Below are 22,219 nucleotides of genomic sequence, written 5' to 3'. Positions count from 1 at the left end.
CATTTAAATTAATTAAACTCAAATAAAATCACATATTCAGTTCCAAGTCATACTCGCCATATTTCAAGTGCTTAATAGCACTTATATCTACACTGTACAACATGGCAGCTACTAGCCACAAGTGGGTATTGAGCACTTGAAATGTGGCAGGTGCAATTAAGAAACTGAACTTCAATTTTTATTTTATTTCAATTAATTTAAACTTCAAAATAGCTGCCTGTGGCTATTCGCTGCCATATTGGACAACACAGTTATAGATGATCCCTAAAATTCCCATTCTCCTCAAGGTCTTTGAAGAGACACATTCAAATAATTTCTTAGCACCTATAATCACAGTGGAACACATCAAATTATTTGTACCTCCCCATTCTTGTACTTTGGAATTAAAGGCTGTGTCTGTCCTAGATATACGATCTCTAATGTTTACGGACATTTCTTTTTCACAATACGCTCTATTTATAATATTTTGTTGTAGGAGGATCCAGTCAGGCCTCTTTTATGGATGATGTTTTTAGCTTTAATCTGAAAATGGCTGTACAAATAGTATTTATTGCCTTGTGTAAGAACAGTGTGCTTAAAGTCTACGGCCATGGGATGGTAGAGATTCTAAACCTTCCAACTCCACGTGGAAATACTGGGTAAAGGGAAGTTACAGGGGCTGGTAGCAGTCTCAGAGGAGAAAATTTGCCCTGAAGGAATGCTTTTAATTGGGTTTAGCTTCCATCACAAGAATCCAGCAGAAGTGGCTTTCCTGAAGGTACTGGGATTTCCCCCTGTGAATAAATTCTCCCATTGGTCACCCCTCTGCTATGTTCTTCTAGAAATTCTCTCTTATTTTGCATGCTGTGACTTAAACCCTCCATAAAACCCTGAAGAAACGGCCAATATTTTTTCTAAAGTGCTAATTTCCTTGCTTTAGGCTTATGTAGGCTTTGCCTGGAAACGTAATCTGTACCCCTCAGCTCTGCATTACGTTTCAGTCATTGAAACGGGACTTAATGAGAATTACTTGATACCGTAGGAGTCAGATGAGCCTTACTTTTTGTTTTTCTTTTAAACACACTTTTATCTTAGGCGCAAGGATTTGCATTTTGAGAGTCTGTGCCAGCTGAGTTGAGCCCTCACGGGTTTCAGCGTGTTGCAAGCCTAGTTCAGTCCATTTCTCTCACTTCTGGGACCTTCTGCTGCTGCCACTCATGGCTTAAGAGTTTATTATGGAACTCTAGCCCTTGTCCCTATCTGTCTTATGTCCCTACCTCTGCAGTGATACTACAGACAACAAATCATTTAATACATGACACCTTCTTAAAGAAGTTGGGATGGAACTTTTATTATAAACGGTAGTCGGGCCAGTAGGCAAGCCCCTTCCCAGTGGGATTTCTGATCTAGCTCTGCCGTGCTTCTCTTTCCAGCTCCCTTGTAGCCTTCTTTTTCAGATCTCCATGGAAGCTGAGGAACCAGAGTGGTTTTTGGTGTTCTTTAGCTCAGCATCGTGCAAAAGAACTTGCTGTCATAATGACACCAGGGTGCACGACAATGCATGAGGAGTGGTCCGAGGCAGCTCCCATGTCAGTCATGGCTTGGCTGAGCTCCAGAACTGCTTCGACATGGTCAGCGGACACACTCCCCTGGCAGGCATCATTCCAACTTCCCCTGTTTATTGAGGCAAGTGGAGAAGTATTAGCCTGGGGCTAACAAGTGGACAATGGTGCCTCTGTAGACTCTTACCCAGCCTTTCAGACCCATTTTTTTTTTTTCCTTCCTTTGGATAGTCTTCCTTACTACCTAAACCCAACTCACAGTGCTCTGACTCTTTTGGTCTTGAATTTAAACCACCTTTATTGTGACAGAACCTTTTCGAGGAACCCGTATTTACTCTGATTCTGCAGGTAAGTTTCCAGAAGTAAAGGGATTTTGATTCTCTCATAACTATACTCCAAAACCTTGCTTTAAGGGCTAAGGTGCACCTGTCCCAAGCCATGGTGTTTTCAATTGCCTCATATGCATGCTACAGCTGGACCATGTATAAGGAAGAAGGAAGAAGAATTGAAGTCTTTGAATTATGGTGTTGGCGAAGAATACTGAATATACCATGGCCTGCCAGAAGAATGGACAAATCTATCCTGGAAGAAGTACAGCCAGAATGCTTCTTAGACACAAGGACAGCAAGACTTCATCTCACACACTTTGGACATGTTATCAGGAGAGACTAGTCCCTGGAGAAGGACATCATGCTTGTTAAAACAGAGGGTCAGCGGAAAAGAGGAAGACCTTCAATGAGATGGATTGATACAGTGGCTGCAACCACGGGCTCAAACATAGCAATGATTGTGAGGATGGTGCAGGACTGGGCAGTGTTTTGTTCTGTTGTACATAGGGTCACTGTGAGACAGAATCAACTTGATGGCACCTAACAACAACAACAACAAAACATTGTTTATATTTGTTACAAAGGATTTCAAGTCAGTAGATGGAAGCTTTTGAATCTAGCAACTGGTACTTCTTTGCTGCAGGACATCAGATAAGTACCTTGACCTTTCTGGGCTGCAGCTTCCTCATTTGTAGCCTGTGTGGGTTGGAAACCCTGGTGGCGCAGTGGTTGAAAGCCACGGCTGCTAACCAAAAGGTTGGCAGTTTGAATCTACCAGGCGCTCCTTGGAAACCCTATGGGGCAGTTCTACTCTGTCCTATAGGGTCGCTATGAGTCGGAATCAACTCGATGGCAACAGGCTTGGTTTTTGTTTTTGTTTTGGTGGGTTAAGTTAGATCAGCGTTTCTCAACCTGGGTTCCACATTACAACCATATGGAGAGGTTTTGAAAGAATGTTGGTGCCAGGCCTTTACCCCAGGGCAAATGAATCAGAACCTCTAGAGGTTTTGCTCAGCCATGGGTATTGTTTGATTTCAATGTGCAGCCAGGTTTGAGGAAGTAAATACAGTTCAGGGAAGGACATATTCTATATGAAGTGGAGAACTCAAGAAGAACAAATATAGATGGGGCCATGGCAGTACTGGATAGAAGTGGGCAGGCCTACATGCAAACCTTCTTGACTCTGGGCTGCCTGCTAGGAAAACTGCAAATGTATTATAACAGAACCTTATTATAAATGGATACAGGTAGAGTCAAGGCCAACCCCCAAATTTTTCTTACGTGACTCAAACTGTCATGTTTCAGGGTGACGTAGGGTTCACAAACAGAATTGCCTCCAAGACCTTTAGTTGCCATTGTATAAATTCTTCCTTGAAGATCATATTTAGATTAATTTTTAAGTACAAATTTGACAAATTCAAATATTTTTAAAGGGTGGAAATCCTTTGCCAATCACCAAGGAGACAATAAGCTTAAAGGCAGATCTGTTTGAAAGATCTGAGGAGCAATTTTCCTGAGAAAGCTGAATTTCTAAAGTGCTTTGACCCCATAGGGCAACATGAATGGTAAGTTCAAGGAGACCAATGTGAGAAAGCCTATCTCCCTTTAGATAATCTAGAAAAAGAGTTGATACAGTAAACAGTTACTTAAATGGGAGCTAGCAGCTGCGGGTAAGATTTTCCTTCAGAAAATCACAAAGCTAAATAAAAACAACACAAACAAGACAAGCTTTAACGCAACATATTCCTGCAATTTACACTCTTCCTACTCCTACTCCTATTCCTACTGAGCACCATCTATGTACCAGGTCTGAAGAAGAACCATTTCTGAATTTAAGTCTTAGTATGATTACATTTGCCTTAACAGGAAAAATGTAAAAACTACAAACATTTTAAAGGATTATATAAAAGACATTATTTCAGAAGATTCACTCTCAAATCCCTTCTAAAAATGAAGTACATAAAAAGGTAGAATTAAAATCTATTATCCTTTGAAGAAAATCTCTCAAATTATACTACAAATTCATGAACCCGGTTATTGTTGTTGTTTTTATGGTGGTAAATACCTATGTAACAAATTGCTAGCCTTTTTAATATTCTTCACGTGTACTATTCAGGGACAGTTATATTTACCATGTTGTTCAACCATGAGTATTATCTGTTTTCAAATTTTCCCATAACCTTTAACGGAAGGTCAGTGCCCTCTTAGCAGTCAGTTCCCCCTTTCTCTTCCCTCCCTTCTGCCCTGCTAACCACTAATAAACTCTGGTCTCTATACACTTGCTGATCTTAGATAGAATGAAGCCTGTCTTTGCCGGAAAAATCTCTACTGAGGAGAATGGTTCAGAATGATTCTCATTTCTGAGCCTACTGGAAAAATTATCCCAACAAATACTGGTGGGAAGAAGAGAATGAAGTCCATATTACAGTGTGGGAGCTGATTTAATGTGTTTTCCTTAACCAAAATTAGGTAAAACTACATTGTGACTCAACTTCCCCTTATACGCTGTAGAGCTAATAGCACTTGTACAGAGCAAGCCGCAGGAATGCAGAAGTATATATAATAAAGTAGCTTGGGGTGCTGGCAAAAACTGTCTGCAATATCTGCTGTTCCTAACAGAGGTCATTCTCTGAGATGGGATAATTATACCCATCTCAGAGGGTTGTTCTAAATACTAAGTATGGCATACAACCGAAGATGTTTTGCAAATAACAAAGCACTCTACAAATCTAAGTAACTATTAAAATGATTACTATAACTGGGCACGCTCAATACGTTTTCTTCAAAGTTACCCGACTAGACTTTTTGTTTGTTTTCGTCAGCACCCTTCCCCCAGCAAAGAAGCACCCCTCCTACGCAAAGATGCCCGTATCCCCAATTATCTCAAGCACCTTGAGGCTCTGTAAAGAGCAAAACCACAGGACTGTAGCAACTGGAGTAACCTTTTACAAATGGCAACATTTGTCTACTGACAATTGTGACATACCTTCAGAAGGCAGACCACATGGCGTTTAAAAAGAGAAGCCGTCCCCACCAGAAGTGGGGAAAAAAGAAAAGTGACTCATTGCACAGTATGAACTGTGCAAGACTGGTGGACAAAACCCTCTAAGAAGTGTGTCTTGAAAGAGGTAATTCTCCAGTCCTAAGTAGGGCTTCTAGCGGGAGCTTTTCGAAGCCAAGAACAAGGCTCCCAGTGTCAACCCTTCCATTGCCTCTTGTACACGTTGTCTACAAAAATGTGAAATCTGATGGAACCCTGGTTTTTATCTTAGATTGACTTGGACATTATGCAGCAAGATGGTACAATGATTAAATGGTAAGATGATAAAAGGATAAATTCATGATACGTTACAAGGTCTCTGTGGATGAGTGGTCCTATTACAGCTTGGGTAGATGGTTTCATCTTTCTGGGCCTCCATTTCCACATCTGTAAAACGGGATAATCATACCCATTTCAGAGGGTTGTTCAAAATACTACATATGCCATACAACTGAAACCGTTTTGCGAATAACAAAGCACTCTACAAATCTAAGTAATTATTAAAATGATTACTGTAACTGGGCATGCTCAATACGTTTTCTTCAGTTACCAGACTAGATTTTTTTTTTTTCCCACTAGTGTCCTTTCCCCATAAGTTTCAATCCAGTAAAATGATTCAAATCACTACACCTTTCTGCTTTCCTGGCCTTCAATTTTTTTGTCTCCCTGAACAAGTAGGCAAAGGAGTATTTTCAAGACTTTTTTTTTTGTTTTTTGCTTTTAATATTCAATTATTTTAACAATGAAACAAAATAACAGGTATTTTAACTACAAAAACCATTTTATATATTTCAAGGAGGAATGTACCAAGGGTAGAGGTCCCTGGGTGGCTCAGTGATTAAGAGCTCAGCTGCTAACCTAAAAGTCAGCAGTTCGAATCTACCAGCCACTCCCTGGAAACCCTATGGAATAGTTCTACCCTGTCCCATAGGGTTGCCATGAGTTGGAATCAACTTGATGGTAATGGGTTTGGTTTATGAACGTATAGGTTGGCGGCTCAAACTTGCCCAGCAGCCCTGCAGGAGAAAGGACTTCTATAAAGATTACAGCCAAGAAAACCCTATGGAGCAGTTCTACTCTGTGACACATGGGGTTGCCATGAGTTGGAAGCGACTCGATGACAATAGGTTTAGGGTTTTTTTTTGTGTGTGTGGCAGGGGGAGGGAGTTCTGTACCAAAGAGGGTTTGAAATATTCACTAAAAGCAGGATTTTCTACCTCAGCCCTGTTGACCACTTGTAAAGTGTATACAAGTCCACAAGTGAAGTTTAAGGGGCTGCTTTCAACCAAACCCGATCATTAATTACCTACGCTAATGCTGCCCTTTCCTTACAATGTCAGGATACTGGAAATGAGACCGCACAGAGAGCCAAGTTAGCCTATGTGGCCATCTCATCTAACGTGGGAAGAACATTTAAGAGAAACGACAGTCAGTCAATCAGATTCTCTCAAGATTTTCAGGAGCTCACTCCAGAGACTCCATTGAACATAAAGTTAGTGACCCTATAGGACAGAGTAGAACGCCCCATAGAGTTTCAAGGAGCGCCTGGTGGATTCGAACTTCCAACCCTTTGGTTAGCAGAGGTAGCACTTAACCACTACGCCACCAGGGTTTCCATATATTGTATTAGAGGTCAAGTGTTATCTTTGGCTTCTTTTCCCAGAACTTCTTCAATATATATATTTAAATAAAGATATTGAGAAGAACAAAATTGTTTTGGCTAGCCTAACATGCATTAAACAGATTTCTAATATTTAGTCAAATTTCTTTTAGATAAAAGAAGCTAGCCTTTGAGGAGTAGCAATACTATGGAGTAGGAAAAGTTAAAATTAATTGTAGCTGCAACAGTTATTCAGGAACTAATACTGGACTGCTAAGAGCCTGTATTCCCTCCATGCTCTGAAGATACCACAGGTATCGCATGAACAAAACGGGTAGCATACAATACTCTGAGTTTGTGAAAATGCTTTGCGAAGTGTTGACTAAATGTCAGTGACTATATAATTCTCAAAAACATCCCTGTGAACATCATTATACACATCTTAAAAGATAACTGTTTTCAGTAGTTTTGAAAGACAACCAATCAAGAGCAATCTATTTCAACCACTTCCAAGTAGTGCTACAGAATATTAAGACAGAATTTTTTTAAATTTCATCTCCCTTTTGCCCGCAGGTAGACAGGTAGGGCATTCCTCGTCCATGTCTACATCATGCTATGAAGTCAGTGGTAGCTCCAGAATTTCCATCCAGGGGCTTCATGAGCGTCGATTTGGTTGGAAGGGAAGCAGGAGACTTGTCTGGAAGCTGCGTGTGCACAGAAGAACACTACTGCTGGTGTGGAGACTGCATGTTTACACAGCATGGCTCCACAGGAAGCTGATGGAGACTAGGGTGAAGGAGAGGGCTGAAGACCCTCCTTGGAGATACATTCTATGAGGTTCCCATCTAAGGAAAGCTTCATATTTCAATCTCCTTCACATGTGCCATTTTAACAGGGTTCTCCAAAGAATGAAACCCAGAGTCACCTCTGTAATATGGGATACAGGGAGCAAGGTGCTTTCAGGAACTTTCCATTGCACCAAGACTCTGCCAGCCTCCCCTGCTCCAACCATCCCAATGGCATGAGATAACAGGCGAGTCATAAAAATGAAAGGTGGAAAGTGGCAAAAAACTGTCCTGAGTAAAACTGACTTCATGAATTTTTCTGGCCTCTAAAGTCATAATGTGTTGGGGCCCTCTACAAAAGAGTAACATACGAGAGGATAAATGAATCAAAGACTGTCTGTGATGGGTGGAAAAAAACAACAGCCCTTAACTCCCACAGACAGCAAAAAAAAAAAAAAAAAAAAAAAAAAAAACAGCTCCCCCAGATTCAGAGAAATTAAGTCTGCAGACAGAGCAAACCTCCACTGTAAAGAGCAACTTACACAGAGCAGATCAGTCAAGGTCTCCCAGAGCCCACAGTTCTCTCAGACAACAGTACATCTAGTTATGAATAACAAAGCCGTCGACACATAAACTGGGCGGTAAGAAGTCTAGCAAAAAAAAAAAAAGTTGCCACCCCTACCTTAGATGTACAAGCAGTTTCCCTGGCCTTTAAATGCAATGAATTGCAAACAGCAACAATCTTTTTTTTTTTTTTTTTTTTTTATTAATTGTGCTTTAGATGAAGATTTACAGAGCAAATTAGTTTCTCATTAAACAATTAATACACATGTCATTTTGTGACATTGGTTGCCAACCCCGCAATGTGTCAACACTCTTTCCTTGACCTTGGGTTCCCTATTTCCATTCGTCCAGCTCTCCTGTCCCCTCCTGCCTTCTTGTTCTTGTCCCTGGGCTGGTGTGCCCATTTAGTATTGCATACATGGTTGAGCTATGTGTATTACTGCTTGTTTTATGGGCCTGTCTAATCACTGGCTGAAGAGTGAACCTCAGGAGTTACTTCAGTACTGAGTTAAGAGGGTGTCAGGGGCCATACTCTAGGGGTTTCTCTAGTCTCCGTCAGACCAGTAAGTCTGGTCTTTTTTTTGTGAGTTTGAATTTTGTTCTACATTTTTCTCCAACTCTGTCTGGGGCCCTCTATTGTGATCCCTGTCAGCATAGTTAGTGGTGGTAGCTGGGCACCATCTAGTTGTGCTGGACACAAACAGCAACAATCTTGTAGCGAGAATGTGTGCTAAACCCTGAGGAAGAATCAGAAAGAAGTTTCTCCCTCAAAGAATTTTCATTCTAATGAGGGAGTCCTTGGGTGGTACCAACTGTTAACATACTCAGATGCTAAATGAAAGTTTGGAGGATAGGGTCCACCCAGAGGTGCCTCAGGAGAAAGCCTGCGGATCTCCTCCCAAAAAACTAGCCATTGAAAACTCTACGGAGCACAGTTCTACTCTAAAACATGCAGGCACCATGAGTCAGAGCTGACTCCAGTTAACTGTTTTCAAGGGAATTAAAACACACACATTTCGCCTCAGATGGCTTTGTGAACAAGGCCATATGAGTGAAAAAGCAAAGCCTGCTGAAGAAGCTGTGTGGAAGAAAAGAGGGAGTTTGACTAGGATGGCAATGGAAGACACAACAGAAAAAGTGGCATACAGACCAGGCTTTAGTTCAAAGGTATTTTAGGGCGCGGGTAGAGAATGGGCAAACTGAGGGGAGGGGAACGGTCACAAGTTAGGCAATTTGAAAACAAAAACGATGTGTGAGGAAGCTGGTTTGAGTGAAGCCAGCTCATGAGGCATGTATCACGTGGACTCATTAAGCAGGTCTGGTCTTTTATCTGTGTGCAAGGACCTGTCTTAGAAGCCATGTCACAGCTCCTGAACTCAGGGAGGAAGCAAGGACCATGTAATCACCAGGGATCCATGGAGGCCTTTGCAGGGAGCCCAGTCACCTATGCAAAATGATGTCTGCAGGGTAGGTACGCTGTACGCATACTGAAGAGATCAGGGACCAAGGCAGCCCACAGGCGGAAACCAACTCCGAGAGTCTTACAGATGTCAGAAAATAAGAGGTCAAACTTGCATTGTGGTAGCAAAGTCCAGAGCAAAAATGAAACCAAATGGCTGTGCATTTCGTGTAAATAGGTTCCTGTCATAAATAAATATCTAGTTAGGAGGATCTCAGTGTTAAGATTTAAAAGTCTTTCTGATGAATAAGGTAAGATTTGGTGCAACAGGAAGTAGCTTGAGCTAGAAGCGGCAATGGAAAGTTTTTCTTTCTTTCAGTTCTCTCTCTCGTGCTTTTTTGCCAAGTTCAGGCAACAAAAGAAAAAGAACAAAATCAGAAAATAAAATTGTCTGCAACAATCAGAAAGTAGTTGTGAGAACTAATTATTGTAGCCACCATGTTAACTAAGGACATTAATAACTGCCTCCTATCAAGTCAATTCTGACTCATTGCGACCCTATAGGACAGAGTAGAACTCCCCCACAGGGTTTCCAAGGAGCGGCTGGTGGACTCAAACCGCCAATCTTTTGGTTAATAGCCACAGCACTTAACCACTATGCCACCAGGGTTTCCAACAATGAACCACAGGGACCCATAATTCTAGAAGACAAAACATTGAGATGCACGCCACTGAATTGGAAATGTGAGGGTTATTGTACTGGTGAATGTTGGGGTGTGTATTTTCACTACCACAATAATAATAATAATAAAAATAAATACAAAGCCTCACCAAAAAATAATTGAGGTACAAAAAATTGCCACATGGTGAGTAATATCCAGAAGCCACTCCACGAAAAAGCTCACAGTGGCATTAACAGAATAAAAACATAGTTTAAATTAAATGTTCAGAGATTCAAGAAATACTTAGTGAATCCTCAATGAGTGTCAGTAAGTTTCTCAAGACAGAAGAGGAGAATTTAAAAAAATGCTGAAGAGCAAAATCTCTTCCCGAAATCCTATGTCACGAATTCATCAATTTACTGAGTACACACTTGGGATAGAGTCCACATACTTGAAGAAACGCCAGGGTATGACAGCTCCAGGATTAAGGCCTCCGTGTGTCAAGGTGGTCTGTGGTTAAGTGTCTAATGAGGTAAACATGATGAATGTTGTTAGTTCAGGAAAGAAACGGATCCTTGGCTTTCTCCAGTTCATGGTTAAGGAACAGGCAGCAGAGGAAAAAACCATTTGAAGGATGGTTTGGAGAAGCAGGTTGGTTCGAAAACGGTGACTCATTGAACTGACTCGCTGCCTTGGGGTTAATTATATCCAGTTAAAACAGGCCTTGAATGCACTATTAGTTAACTGTTAGAAACTATTCCTTCAATCTTTTCTTCCTCATTGACAGAAACAGGTCTGACCTCATCCACCCAAAATCATTGCAGATAAATTGACTCTGCTGTAGGAAATGCTTTAACGCTATTAGATCTGTGCTTCCCAAACTTCAGGCTGTACACGAATCGCCTGGGGATCTTGTTAAAACGCAGATTCTGAGGTCACCGATATTGAGGAGGTTGGAGATTCCACATTGCTAATAAATTCTCTGTCACACTATTGCCGCTGAGCCCCATACCACCCTCTGAATAGCAAGGTGTTACATCACCCTTTGTTGCTGTTATCACGATGATGTTTTGGGATGATAGTTATTAGGGGATGATAGAAAACCACTGCTTTCAGAGTCAGAATTCTTGAGCTCACGATTTGAGGACTAAGAACAGCTGGGCCACAAGCTGGAAGTGATGAAGAACAGGAGATATCAACAAGGGAAAAGATAGCCCGTTGCCATTAGAATAGACAAATAGGCAGTAGGAGAGGTAATAAAAATTATATGATTAATTATTATAAAAATTGGAGCCCTGGTGGTGCAGTGGTTAAAAGTTATAGCTGCTAACCAAAAGGCTGGCAGTTCAAATCCATCCTAGGGGGCAGTTCTGCTCTGTCTTAGAGCGTCACTATGAGTCAAAGTCGACTCGACGGCAATGGTATTGGTTTTTGGTTTGGATCATAGAAATTCTACAAATAAAAGAAAGAATGCCAGGGTGGATTAAGATTGTTAGATATTTATAACACTATATCTTCAGGGATTCCAGAATAATGAATGAAAAACATGTTACTATGTTTCTTTTCATCTACTTGCAGGGCAGTGATACCACATAGTATTTTTTTTTCACTCATAGAACAGGTTTTAAAGAACAAAACATAAACGTGATATGTAGTAACGAGATAAGTCACTCAAAGCAGTGGTTAGAAGATTCTTACTCAGTGCTAGCTGGTGTCTGCAGGGTGTTCGGAAACACAATTATGGGACTCAGCAGCTACTCCCCTGTCTAAAACAGCAACAGTCTGAAAACTGCCAATCTGGAGCAAATTCTGTCTTTTCTGAGAATATTTTAAGAAAAGTGGTGGAGAACTCTTTGGAAGACAACAGAACACTAATTATATCTAGACACATTTCCCTTCTTTCCGCCCCCCCACCCCGCCCAATGACACAGAAACTTCTTTAGGGTTTTATTTCTTCTCCTAGACAGAGCAATGCAAATGTGGCACCATTTTTATAATTTTCTACCTTAGAAAAAAGCCTCACAGACATCTTTACCAGTTCACTGGAAAGGGAGAACACAAACGCCATAATTAGCCAGAGAAAAGACACTGCCACCAAAACCAAGTAAGCTTTTTCTTGATCAGGGAGTGACTTCTCGCGGAAGTAAACATGCCATTTAGTCAGGCTGCACGCTCAGACACCTGTAGCAGGAAATTTTCAAAATAACTATGGTTTCTTTTTCTTCATTTTAATGGTAGTCACCTTCAATGAATTCCATGTGGGGTTCGTGGTATTTGTCAGTTCTGACAAATTTTCTAGTCTGATTAATTAAGGACTATGTTAATTTTTTTTATGTAAATGGTTTCTAAGTCAATATCGATGACTTCCTCAACTAACATAAAATTTATCAGATCTGAAAAGCTCATCTTGTCCAGTTCTTGTCACTCTTTGTGGAAGGAAAATGAGACCCAGCGGGACCAAGAGCCATAGCCAGGCCACACAGAGGCCTGGATTCCCGGTACAATGTGCTGTAGTTTTTCCCAGCTGCCTCTTAGGGAGAGTCTTTCTTAATCTCAACCTAAGGGTCACGTCTGGGTTACCCTTCATTCAAGATCAAGGTTCTGTGATAATTATGCATTTACCACTTCTTTTCAACTTGGCGTGTGGTCCCTAAACTAGGAAAATGATGAAGGGTTTGGCCAAACTTAAAAAAAAAAAATGCTTTGATGCCGTAACGCAGATTTTAGTTTCTGTTTGTATTCAGGGGGGACACTTTATCTATCTTGTTTATTTCCTAAGCCAGCAAGCAAATTCTACCATTATATGCAGACTCAGATCTTACGGAAGCTGTAGCCTACAAATTTCAGGGGCGCTGTCTAAGAAAAGGAACACAAAATTAAGAATAGAAATTTAAGGACGAAAGTAAATGTTTATTTCGAATTTAAAATGGCATCGTAACAAGTAACAAATTTTAAAAACCTGCAAATACCACAGATATAAAATTTAAAAGAAAACAAATGTTCTTATCAATTATCTGACTATCTCTGAATATTTTTTCCTACATTTTTGACCACGTAATCTTTAATTACCTTTTCCGATAACATTTTACATATTCTCTATAGAAGGAATAGAGAAATAATCCAGTCTTTCTTTTCACACCTTTAGTTGATCAGAACTTATAATTGATTGCTGAATAATTTGGGAAACTTTAACTTCATAACATGTTATAGGTAAGGTCACATAAATTTTTAGATGGCCTCCAAATTTGAGAAGTCTCTATGAAGTTTCTTTAGCATGTGACTCGTGAGGTTCAGGGCATTTCAGATTTTCTTAAATATTTTTTGACGTGCTGACACTGGTTCACCACATTGGTAGGACTTCTGTTAGGGCCACAGGAAGGGCTTATGCCAGGGAGAGGTCTTCACGGTCCACTTCAGGGTCAGTCTTCCTTGGTATTCTATCACCTTTCCCCTACTTATTTGATGCATCCTTGAACGCCCCTACGCCTTCCAAATAAAGTGCCTATTTTAACCAGAATACTTAGACTCCTTGATGGCATAACTACTCCATGATTCAGCCAATACTATATCATTTGATGTACATTCTTAATTTTCCCAGTGAGGCCACAAGACGAGCATGGTGTCTGACTACCTGGTGTATAGACCAAACTATTTTTTTTAGCTATGGAAGTTAAATGAGTCAATATGTGAAAAATGTTAAAGCACAAGGAAAAATGTTGAGTATTATTGTTTCTCTTAACACCAAGACTCTCCCACTGCCCATAATCTAATGGAGAAGTGGTTTCTGTTAACCGAGGCAGCACAGCCTCAGTACAGTATCACAACTAGGCCTCCAGGCCCCTAAGACAGCCCGTCTTGGTTCAAAGTGCTCAGCTGATCCAGGCAGGTCATACGATCTCAACTACCAGTATTGAGAAATCCATCCATATGTAGGCAGCCCTGGTAGAGCAGTGGTTAAGCACTTGGCTGCTAGCCAAAAGATTTGTGGTTTGAAGCCACCAGCCGCTCCATGGGGGACAGATGTGGCAGTCCACTTCCATAAATATTTACAGCCTTGGAAACCCTATGGGGCAGTTCTACTCTGTCCTATAGGGTCACTATGAGTCAGAATTGACTCGCCAGCAGTGGGTTTGGTTTTGTCCACATGTGGTCTCTGGGCTAAAGGTTTCTAAGATGGGCATACCATTTGTAGGGGGCAGATGGCAGATTCCGTTTGCCTGTGGAGAAAAGTTGTGCAGAGTTTCAGGATGACAGAGTCATTCCCAAAGCAGCAGAGTGAGTTACCTCCTTCAGTCCATGAATCTCTGTAAATGGTTTACAACTTTAACCCATAAACAGCTGCTCTGGCATCTGCTGAAAATGTACACTGGACCCCACAATTTCCTTCGAAGGTATTCATGCTTTTTCTGCCAAATCTCAGGTTCTCTAAAATGCCTAGTTTTGACAATTCTATACCTTTTACAGTGTCAGGAGGGCTTTTTACTTCCTTAAACTCTCTTAATTTCCTTAAGAGGCTTGAGAAGGCCCCGTATCACTCAAGTAAAATATTTACAATAGCAGAAGGAAACATCCAGATAAGCTTTGCTTTGCCCTAGTGTTCCCCGTCCTCGGAGGAAATCCAATTAAGGCATTAAGATTTTTTTTTAATTTAGGACAAGTCAAATGAATAGAAAACACAAACCACAAAAATCTGAACTTTCCAAGGAAATACAACACTATGATTATATATTCTTAGGTTTATAAAATGCCTTTTCATTAATGAGCAATGCCCTCTACTCCAGAGAAAATATAACACAACTGGCAAAAATTTAATTTCTACCCAACACTTCTACAAAGCAATGTTGCTGAGGCCAGACGGACCCCTACCATTGGCAGGGCCAGGGCAAGAGTACTTATGGTAGGCCCACCTGCCATAAGTCAAAATATTTGAAATTATAAAACAAGCTAACAAACTGCTAGATAAAAATATGTCCTCCTACCTTGACTGACAAATATACCTTCATAACATCTTAGGAGCTCAGGTATAACTTGAGAATTCTTAGACTATTCAAAGGTCCTCCCCAGAGCTGGGTGGTATGGGGAGACACTGTTTCTGACAGTCAAAAATCTGCCTTCCTCTTTCTACTCCCTGAATCCTGCATCAAGATAGACATTGCAGTAAGTGTATGGACACCCAAGTTCTATCTCTAACATACACACCCACACACCCACACAGAGCTATCCCTTGGCCACCCTTCAGGGAGAGGCTGGACTCACCAGTGGCAACAAGGGCCTGAGGAAGATAAGCCTAAGGGTTCGTATAGTCCACAAAAGCTGGTTCAGGACCACCTGGGCAGGGAATTTTAGGTTCCCAGATACCCAAAATACAGTATAAAAAGGGGAGGGATGTATGGACTCAAAGACCCAGGAGTCTCCTTACCCCACGGCAAGGGCTTGACCAGAGAAGAATAAGAGCATTACCCTCTAAAGCCAAGGGCAGAAGCCCCTGCCCACATACTAGTCCTGTATTTTAGCTGTAGAACTGAAAAAATACTGGGGGAAAAAATATCCCATGAGAAAAAACAATAATAAAGCAAAAAACTGCATGTCTTGAGAGCAGACAGCCTTCCATAGATTTGAATCTCACCAGTGATATCTTGCCCTGCAGCTAAATTCATCATGATGATCTATAGCTCCAACCCCGTAAACAGAACACAGATGCTAGAGAACCTTCAAGAGCCTAAAGGTCTACAAGCAGAAGGCCATAAGCTGACTACACCCAAGGAGACAGTTGTTCCATGTTGAATGCCAAGATCTTAGAGGCTGATTACAACAAGCAAAAGGCAGAAGCAATTCTGATGGAATGGGTGAAGAGGGAATCTTAACCACCTATAAGTATTCACACTAGTTGGACTTCAAAAGTCAAGTTGTCCCCTTGTCCTGCGTTATGTTAAGTAAGATCCGTTTTTCCTGTCCCCGCCAGCTGTTGTTTGAGGCCTGTCCACAGTTACGGTCTTACTTGAGTGGAATTTGGGATTGACAATACACATCTTTGAGAATGGTGCATGTCCAACTGCTCTCAATGGTCAAATCATGGGTCACCTGCAAGGTTCTACCACCAAAACGCTATTATCAGACTAGGACCAATAGAGTTCCCTTGTGGACAAAAAAAAAAAAAAAAAGCCCTACCTTATCTTGATTTTCTGTAGAGGCAGATGACACAAACAAAGTAAATCAATGAAGTCAGGAGCACTGAACTGCGGATATTAGATGATAAGATCCTTCTGTCTCGAACATCACGCCCATACCTCTCTTACCAACCTCCTTTCCAACACGCATGTACACACGTTCATTACTCCATGAAAACCAGCCTAGAAAGACTGGCCACAAGACAAGCTTAGAACACACGCACACACTGACAGAGGTGAGCCTCAAGGGACCTCGACCGGACCTCTCTTTCCCATTTCTAAAATAAAACTAATACAACTTATCTTGCAGGATTTCGTTTGAAGATTGAATTAGATAAGCAATGTCAAGTGGTTGGTTCGGAGCAGTCTCAATAAATGCTAGCTCTCCATCTCTTTCGTTACCCTCCTCCTCCCTGAGGTAAGCCAACTGACCTGCTCAGCATTCCAAACTCTTCCGACAGCCCAGGCAAAGGAGTATCGTAATCACTATCTTGCCCCAGTCAGAGGCAACGAGTGCCTGGGGAACAAAACATTACAAGGAGAGGAGGGACTGCAAAACAAGTGGTGAGCATTCTTGCTGTGAAGACATCTCTGCTAACACGTTTCTACTGAAAATCCTAAGTGAAATCTGCTGAAGTTGCGTGTGAGGCCCTAGAGGGCAAAAGCTGGCAAGGTGGTATGGTTATGCGTCTACGTGGAAACTGGCTAAGTAACACCACGCTGTGGCCAGGCAGTCTGTTTCCTCTGGGCCCTATTTTAAACCATTTTGGTACCTCGCATCAGCCCTAAAAAAGATCCAGGCTGCTCTTAGCAGACAGTGGCTGCTTTGGGACCACACTTCCTTTAGGTCAATTCTGCTTCACTGCCCACAGACCAAAACATAAAGCTCTGATTTAAAAAAAAAAAAAAAAAAAGTATAAACTAAATTTGGAGTTTAGCACTTCATTTTTTTAAGGAAAGTCTCTTTTCAACAACCTTGCAGAGGGAAAAAAAAAATCTGCATTTCCTGGGTAATTTCTTTGGTGAAACTTTTTAAAAATTATACAATGGCTTGGAATGTCCTACCATAATTCAACATTTATAGCTAAACGGGTAGGATAAAAACTTCTAGGAGTTCTCCATCTCATTTGTCCTAAGTTCGAAGATCTTTCTCCATATCTCATCAGAATAAAAGAACCAATTCCACACTATAAAAATAGTCCAGTTGCCTATTTAGATGAGAGCCTAACCTATTCTCCCTGAAAGTAAAGGATCTACCATTAAGATCCAACTCCCCAGAAACAGTGGCTTCTTGGTCGCGAAAATGCTAGACCTCGGTTGCACTACCCCCAGTAGGACGAAGTGGAGGCGCAGGTCAGCATTTCCTGGGTGTTAAATGATGCTCCAGGCAGGGCATGAGACCATGGGGATAAATGAACATGACACACCCTTCTCCTTTAATTGATCAGGTGGGTAGGCCTAAAGGTCTAATGGTCAAGGAAGTCACATAAAGACATAATGTCAGCTTACTATTGTTAAGAACTAAGAGGCCGGGATTCAGGAGGCGACACTTAGCTCAATCTGGGGCATTCCAAGCAGGTTTTCTTAAGAAGATGACACTTGGGTTAAATATTAAAAGATGAAGGAAAATTAGCCAGGTGCAAGGGTTCCAGACAGAGGCAACAGCTTAAGCAAAGGCACAGCTGACAAAGCCCCTCACAGCATGCATGTGGGTGGTGATAGGAATGGACTGGAGATGTCACCAACAAGAGGGGAAAGTGTGGGGCTTGGTGTGATGTCAAGCTGCAGAGTCAGATGGAAACCAGGTCACCAAGGGCTTTGTTGGACCAGATTAAGGAGCTAATAATAATAATAGAAGCTGACATTTTTTGAGCACTTACTATGCTGCAGGTACCATATTAAGCACTTTAAAACATTATTTATTTCAACCCTCCCCAGAACTCCATGAAGCCGGTTCCATGATTCCTACTTTATAGATGAGGGCAGTGAGAAAGAGTAAAAGAGCTTGCAACGGGCGACACGGCCAGTAAATGGGACAAGGATTTGGAAACCAGGATGGTTCGATTCCAAAGCTTGTACCCTATACTCTTCTACTTCCAGCGTATCTGCAAAGAGAAGGTTGAACAGACATACTGGGTTCATCACGTGGGCTACAGAATGTAGAGTGGAATTAAAGGTGGCCCAACTGGGGACCTGTAACAAGGCAGAGATAGAAAAGTGAGAAGCAGTCAATGGAAAGAAACGTCCAGAGGGACTGAGAAGGAAAATTCAACAGGCACACCCTCGTAGTACATTCAGAGAAATATGGGCTTTTGAAGATGGGGGTCTAGAAAATAAAACACCAGTATTCAATAATGCTTCCAAGTACCAAAGAAACCAAACCCACTGCCTTTGAGCTGATTCTGACTCATAGTGACCTTAGAGGACAGAGTAGAACTGCCCCCATAGGGTTTCCAAGGCTGTAATCTCTACGGAAGCAGACTGCCACATCTTTTTCCCACAGTGCAGCTGGTGGGTTCAAACCGCCAACCTCTTGGTTAGCAGCTGAGGGCTTTAACCACTACGCCACCAGGACTTCCAGGTACACAGGGTTAAAATGTGTGTCCTTCTCTTTGCCTATAATACTGTCCTTGATGTTAAACTCCATGAAGGCAAAGACCATGTCAGTCTAATTCATTTAGGACAGTGAGCACAAGAAGACAATAAATGTCCCTGGGAAGGAAGAATGAGTAATGGCCACTTTTTACAATGGCACCAATCAAGTATATTCTTAATTGGGAAAATCAGGTTAAAAAATGAACCTAAAGAAGATTTTTACAAGTCACGTTGGTAACAGGGGACAGTAAATAGTCACCTCAAGTGGAAAGCATTTAGCAGTTCCGTTGGCTACACCGGCAATCCTGAGTCCTTGTCTCCACGGGACGCTACCTCAAAAAGTCAGCACTAAATTTGAGATGTGATTCGCATTTTGTATAAACCATAACTGGTTAAAAATAAGATGTTATTAAAGGAAGTGGCCTGGAGGGGAAACTGTGCTTTATAAAAACAAAAGTAAATACAGCAAAGACCAAATTCTGGGCCTAGTGATTTCCAGTCTGTAACCCTCACAAAACAAGCATGTCGTTCAAGTGGCTTCAGGGACCAGAAAGGAGTTTCTCCCTATGATACTTTCACCCACATTTAGTCCTCAACAGGAATCTTCCTTCAGGCATCTGAAAAGTAAAAATCATATTTTTCAGATCTGAAGAGTTTTCAGACAGGTAAGGTTTTCCCCCCAAAAAGGAATTTCTCAATTTTAAGCACTGAGGAAGAGTGAATCTACTAAGTCAACAACAAAGACCAAAAAAGTACAAATAGATTTCCTAGTGAAACTTGTCCTTATCCTGAAACCCTGTGCCCACTTACCAAGCCACACAACAGAAGATGGATGTTTTTTCAGGTGGCCGAATTGGAAGCTATAAACAATGTCATTTCATTGTATCTTATCTTACACTGAGGTATTCTGAAAAATGTTTCCACACTACCAGTTATGTTAGGAAAATTCTGAGACTATTTACTTACGTGAAATATTAAAATGTAAGTGGAATTTGGTTTCTCATCTTCACTACTGTTACCTTCAACCATCTTCAAAAATTTGGCTCAAATGAGTACAAAATCAATCCTTAGTTCAATTTCAATTCCATAAAATTAGAAAAACTGTGGGTTTTGTAAAACTATTTACAAACCCAAAGTAAAAAAAAAAAAAAGAAAAAAAACACTGGGCTTTCACAGCTAACTGTTTAAAAGTGTGTGTATAGAAATGGGTTTTTATAGATTAAATGAAGCTGACTCATGAACTACTGAGTCTGGAAATTGCAAATCATAAATCTTATCCTTGTAAACAAAGCCCATCCCAGACAGACTAACAAAATCAGGGACCGATAATTTCCTTCTTTCATAATCTAAAACCAAAGTTTTAGTGATTTTTAACGTACAAAGAAAAGTAAGGGTACCATTTTTAATATTTATTACCAAAATATAGCTCAGATCTTAAGACTCTGTTGTAAAATCAGAGACTTTTGAGCATTCTGGTACTCTAATATAGGAGAACATTAGAGCTCAAATATGCGTGAGGATTTTTTGCTTACAACAGCGTTTCTTCCTCCTTCCATTAAAAATTCCTATCCCATGCCACCTTCCATATAAGCCATATTTTAAAAAGTTCCCAATCTACTTCGAATTCTCTTTACGTGAAATTTACCACCTAGAAAACCAAAACACCGAAACCATCGCGGGTGAGTCAATTGCATCTCATGGCTACACTATAGGGCAGAGTAAACCTGTTCCATAGGGTTTCCAAGGAGTGGCTGGCGAAATCCGAACTGCCGAGCTTTTGGTAAGCAACCACAGCACACTGTAGATCTTAGCCACTGCGCCACCAGGGCCATGTAGACTGTAGTGCATATCTCTGTCACACAAACCTAGAGGTACGTCAGTCTGTGCCCTCTGGCAAATAAAATGTGTCGCAATGTGATGTGGGCTGTCAGCATTCTCTACATTTCACCCAGCAACTACACAGGGCATCTCCAAGTCATCAAGACAAAAAAAGATGTTAAAGAGAAAGGGAACATAAGCCATGGCAGTTTACAGATGAGGAAACTGAGGCCCAGAAAGGTGAGATGACTTGCCCCAAAACTCAGTTAACCAGACCACAGCTACAGACCCTCAGTTTTGTGGCTATAGGTGCAAAACATTGTAACCTTTGAGGTCTCGGGGATTCTGCTCACAATTCCTGCATTATTTTTCAAAAGCTCTGGAGATGAAGATTGATCAGGTGGGCAGCTGTGTTAACCATATCCCACCAAACGATAACTGCAGAGAGCCATCAACTCCTTGAAGGCGGCATCCCCGGGACCTGGCACCCCGCAGGGAATCAATAAATAATCCCATGCCTTCCACCTGACCTCCCCACCCCCCACCCCATCCAGGCCAAGTGGATGCCCTGTGACTTTCCTTTGGAAATCGCTTCTTTTTTGAAACTTTTTTGCAATGTCCCCGGCCTCAGAAGCCCGCCTGGGGGGATGTGTGGCGACTTCCAGGATCTTAGGGGGAAGTAACGGGCCACTTAAGGGGGGGTGTCTCGGCAAGAAGGGGGTGGGCGCGCGGCCTCGCCAGGTGAGCATCGCCGCGGTGGCCCCAGGTGAGCGAGCTGCCCGGCCTGCCTGGGTGACTGCGCACCGGGCCGCTGCTCCCCAGCCGCCCGCAGATAACCAACTTCTCAAACTTCCCTTTCCGGGGGTGGGGGCTCGGCTCGAACGCAGCCAACACAACGCCTTTCCTGCTCGCACAAAGGGGCCCAAACATGCCCCGCGTCCCCCTCCACTTTAACTTTCCTTCTCTTTTGAAAGGAAAACTCTCCCGTCCCTGCGGCTCGGGGAGTCCGGCTGCTTGGACACCGCGAGGGGAAACGTCCCCCGTTTCCGCCCAGCGCCGGCTTCCCGGGGCCGACTGTCAAACGCAGGGAAGGGGCGGAGAGCCCAGGAGACCCCCGGCGCCGCGCCAAGCCCCGGCCGGGGGCCACTCACCCGGCTTCTGAACGTGCGGCGGGATCGTGCTGGCGATGCGCGTCCACAGGACGATGTGCAGCGGCCACAGGCCCCCGAGCAGCCCCCGACCCATGGCAGACACCGCTGCTCCGCATAGACCGAGCCCCGAGCGCGGCGGCCGGCGCCTCCCGAGCCCCGACTGCGCCTCCGCGCCGCGCCCTCTCGCGACCCCGCGCCGGGCCGGCCGGGCAGATGTGCGGGCCAGATGTGGCGCCCGCGAGCGAGCTAGGAGGGGGCCTGGAGGCCGGCGAGGCGCGGGGAGGCCCCCGGTGGCCGAGGGGAGCTGCGCAGGAGGCCCGCTCCTGCCCCGGGCATGTGCGCGCGCGGGGGTGTCGTCTGTCCGTGCGCGCGAGTGACTCACTCAACTTCACCCGGCGCTGCGGGGGAAACAGGAAACTCCTCACCAACAGCTGGGCAGGACCTCTCGCCGCCGGGGAGCCTTCTCTCTCTCCTGCCTTCCAGCCCTCGTGTTCTCGTGTGGCTGTCAATCATCTCCCCTGGACCAGCCCCTCTGAGAACTTTGGTAAACTTTCAACTGCCCCTCTCG

The 22,219-nt window shown here is 42.7% G+C and overlaps 1 protein-coding gene across 4 annotated transcripts in view; it reads right to left on the bottom strand.

Moving 5' to 3' along the window:
- Positions 1 to 21,802, bottom strand: part of TGFBR2 (transforming growth factor beta receptor 2) — a 101,466-nt gene extending 79,664 nt beyond the window's left edge. For 3 of the 4 annotated variants that reach the window (XR_010319602.1, XR_010319601.1, XM_003415714.4), the window contains exons 1-2: positions 21,652 to 21,802; positions 5,223 to 5,297 (exon numbers count right to left, since the gene is read on the bottom strand). Coding sequence is in view for 2 of the 4 variants with exons in the window: in XM_003415714.4 (XP_003415762.2) it covers positions 5,223 to 5,297; positions 21,652 to 21,745 (169 nt within the window). In the remaining 2 variants the exon portion in view is untranslated. The remainder of the gene's footprint in view (positions 1 to 5,222; positions 5,298 to 21,651) is intronic. The other variant, XM_003415713.4, reaches the window with a different exon arrangement.
- Positions 21,803 to 22,219: the final 417 nt, after the last annotated feature.

The sequence above is a fragment of the Loxodonta africana genome, chromosome 27 (genome assembly GCF_030014295.1).
Source record: "Loxodonta africana isolate mLoxAfr1 chromosome 27, mLoxAfr1.hap2, whole genome shotgun sequence".
Taxonomy (NCBI): Eukaryota; Metazoa; Chordata; class Mammalia; order Proboscidea; family Elephantidae; genus Loxodonta; species Loxodonta africana.
The sequence above is the reverse complement of the archived record's forward strand: the minus strand, read 5'-3'. Positions and strand labels throughout refer to the sequence as shown.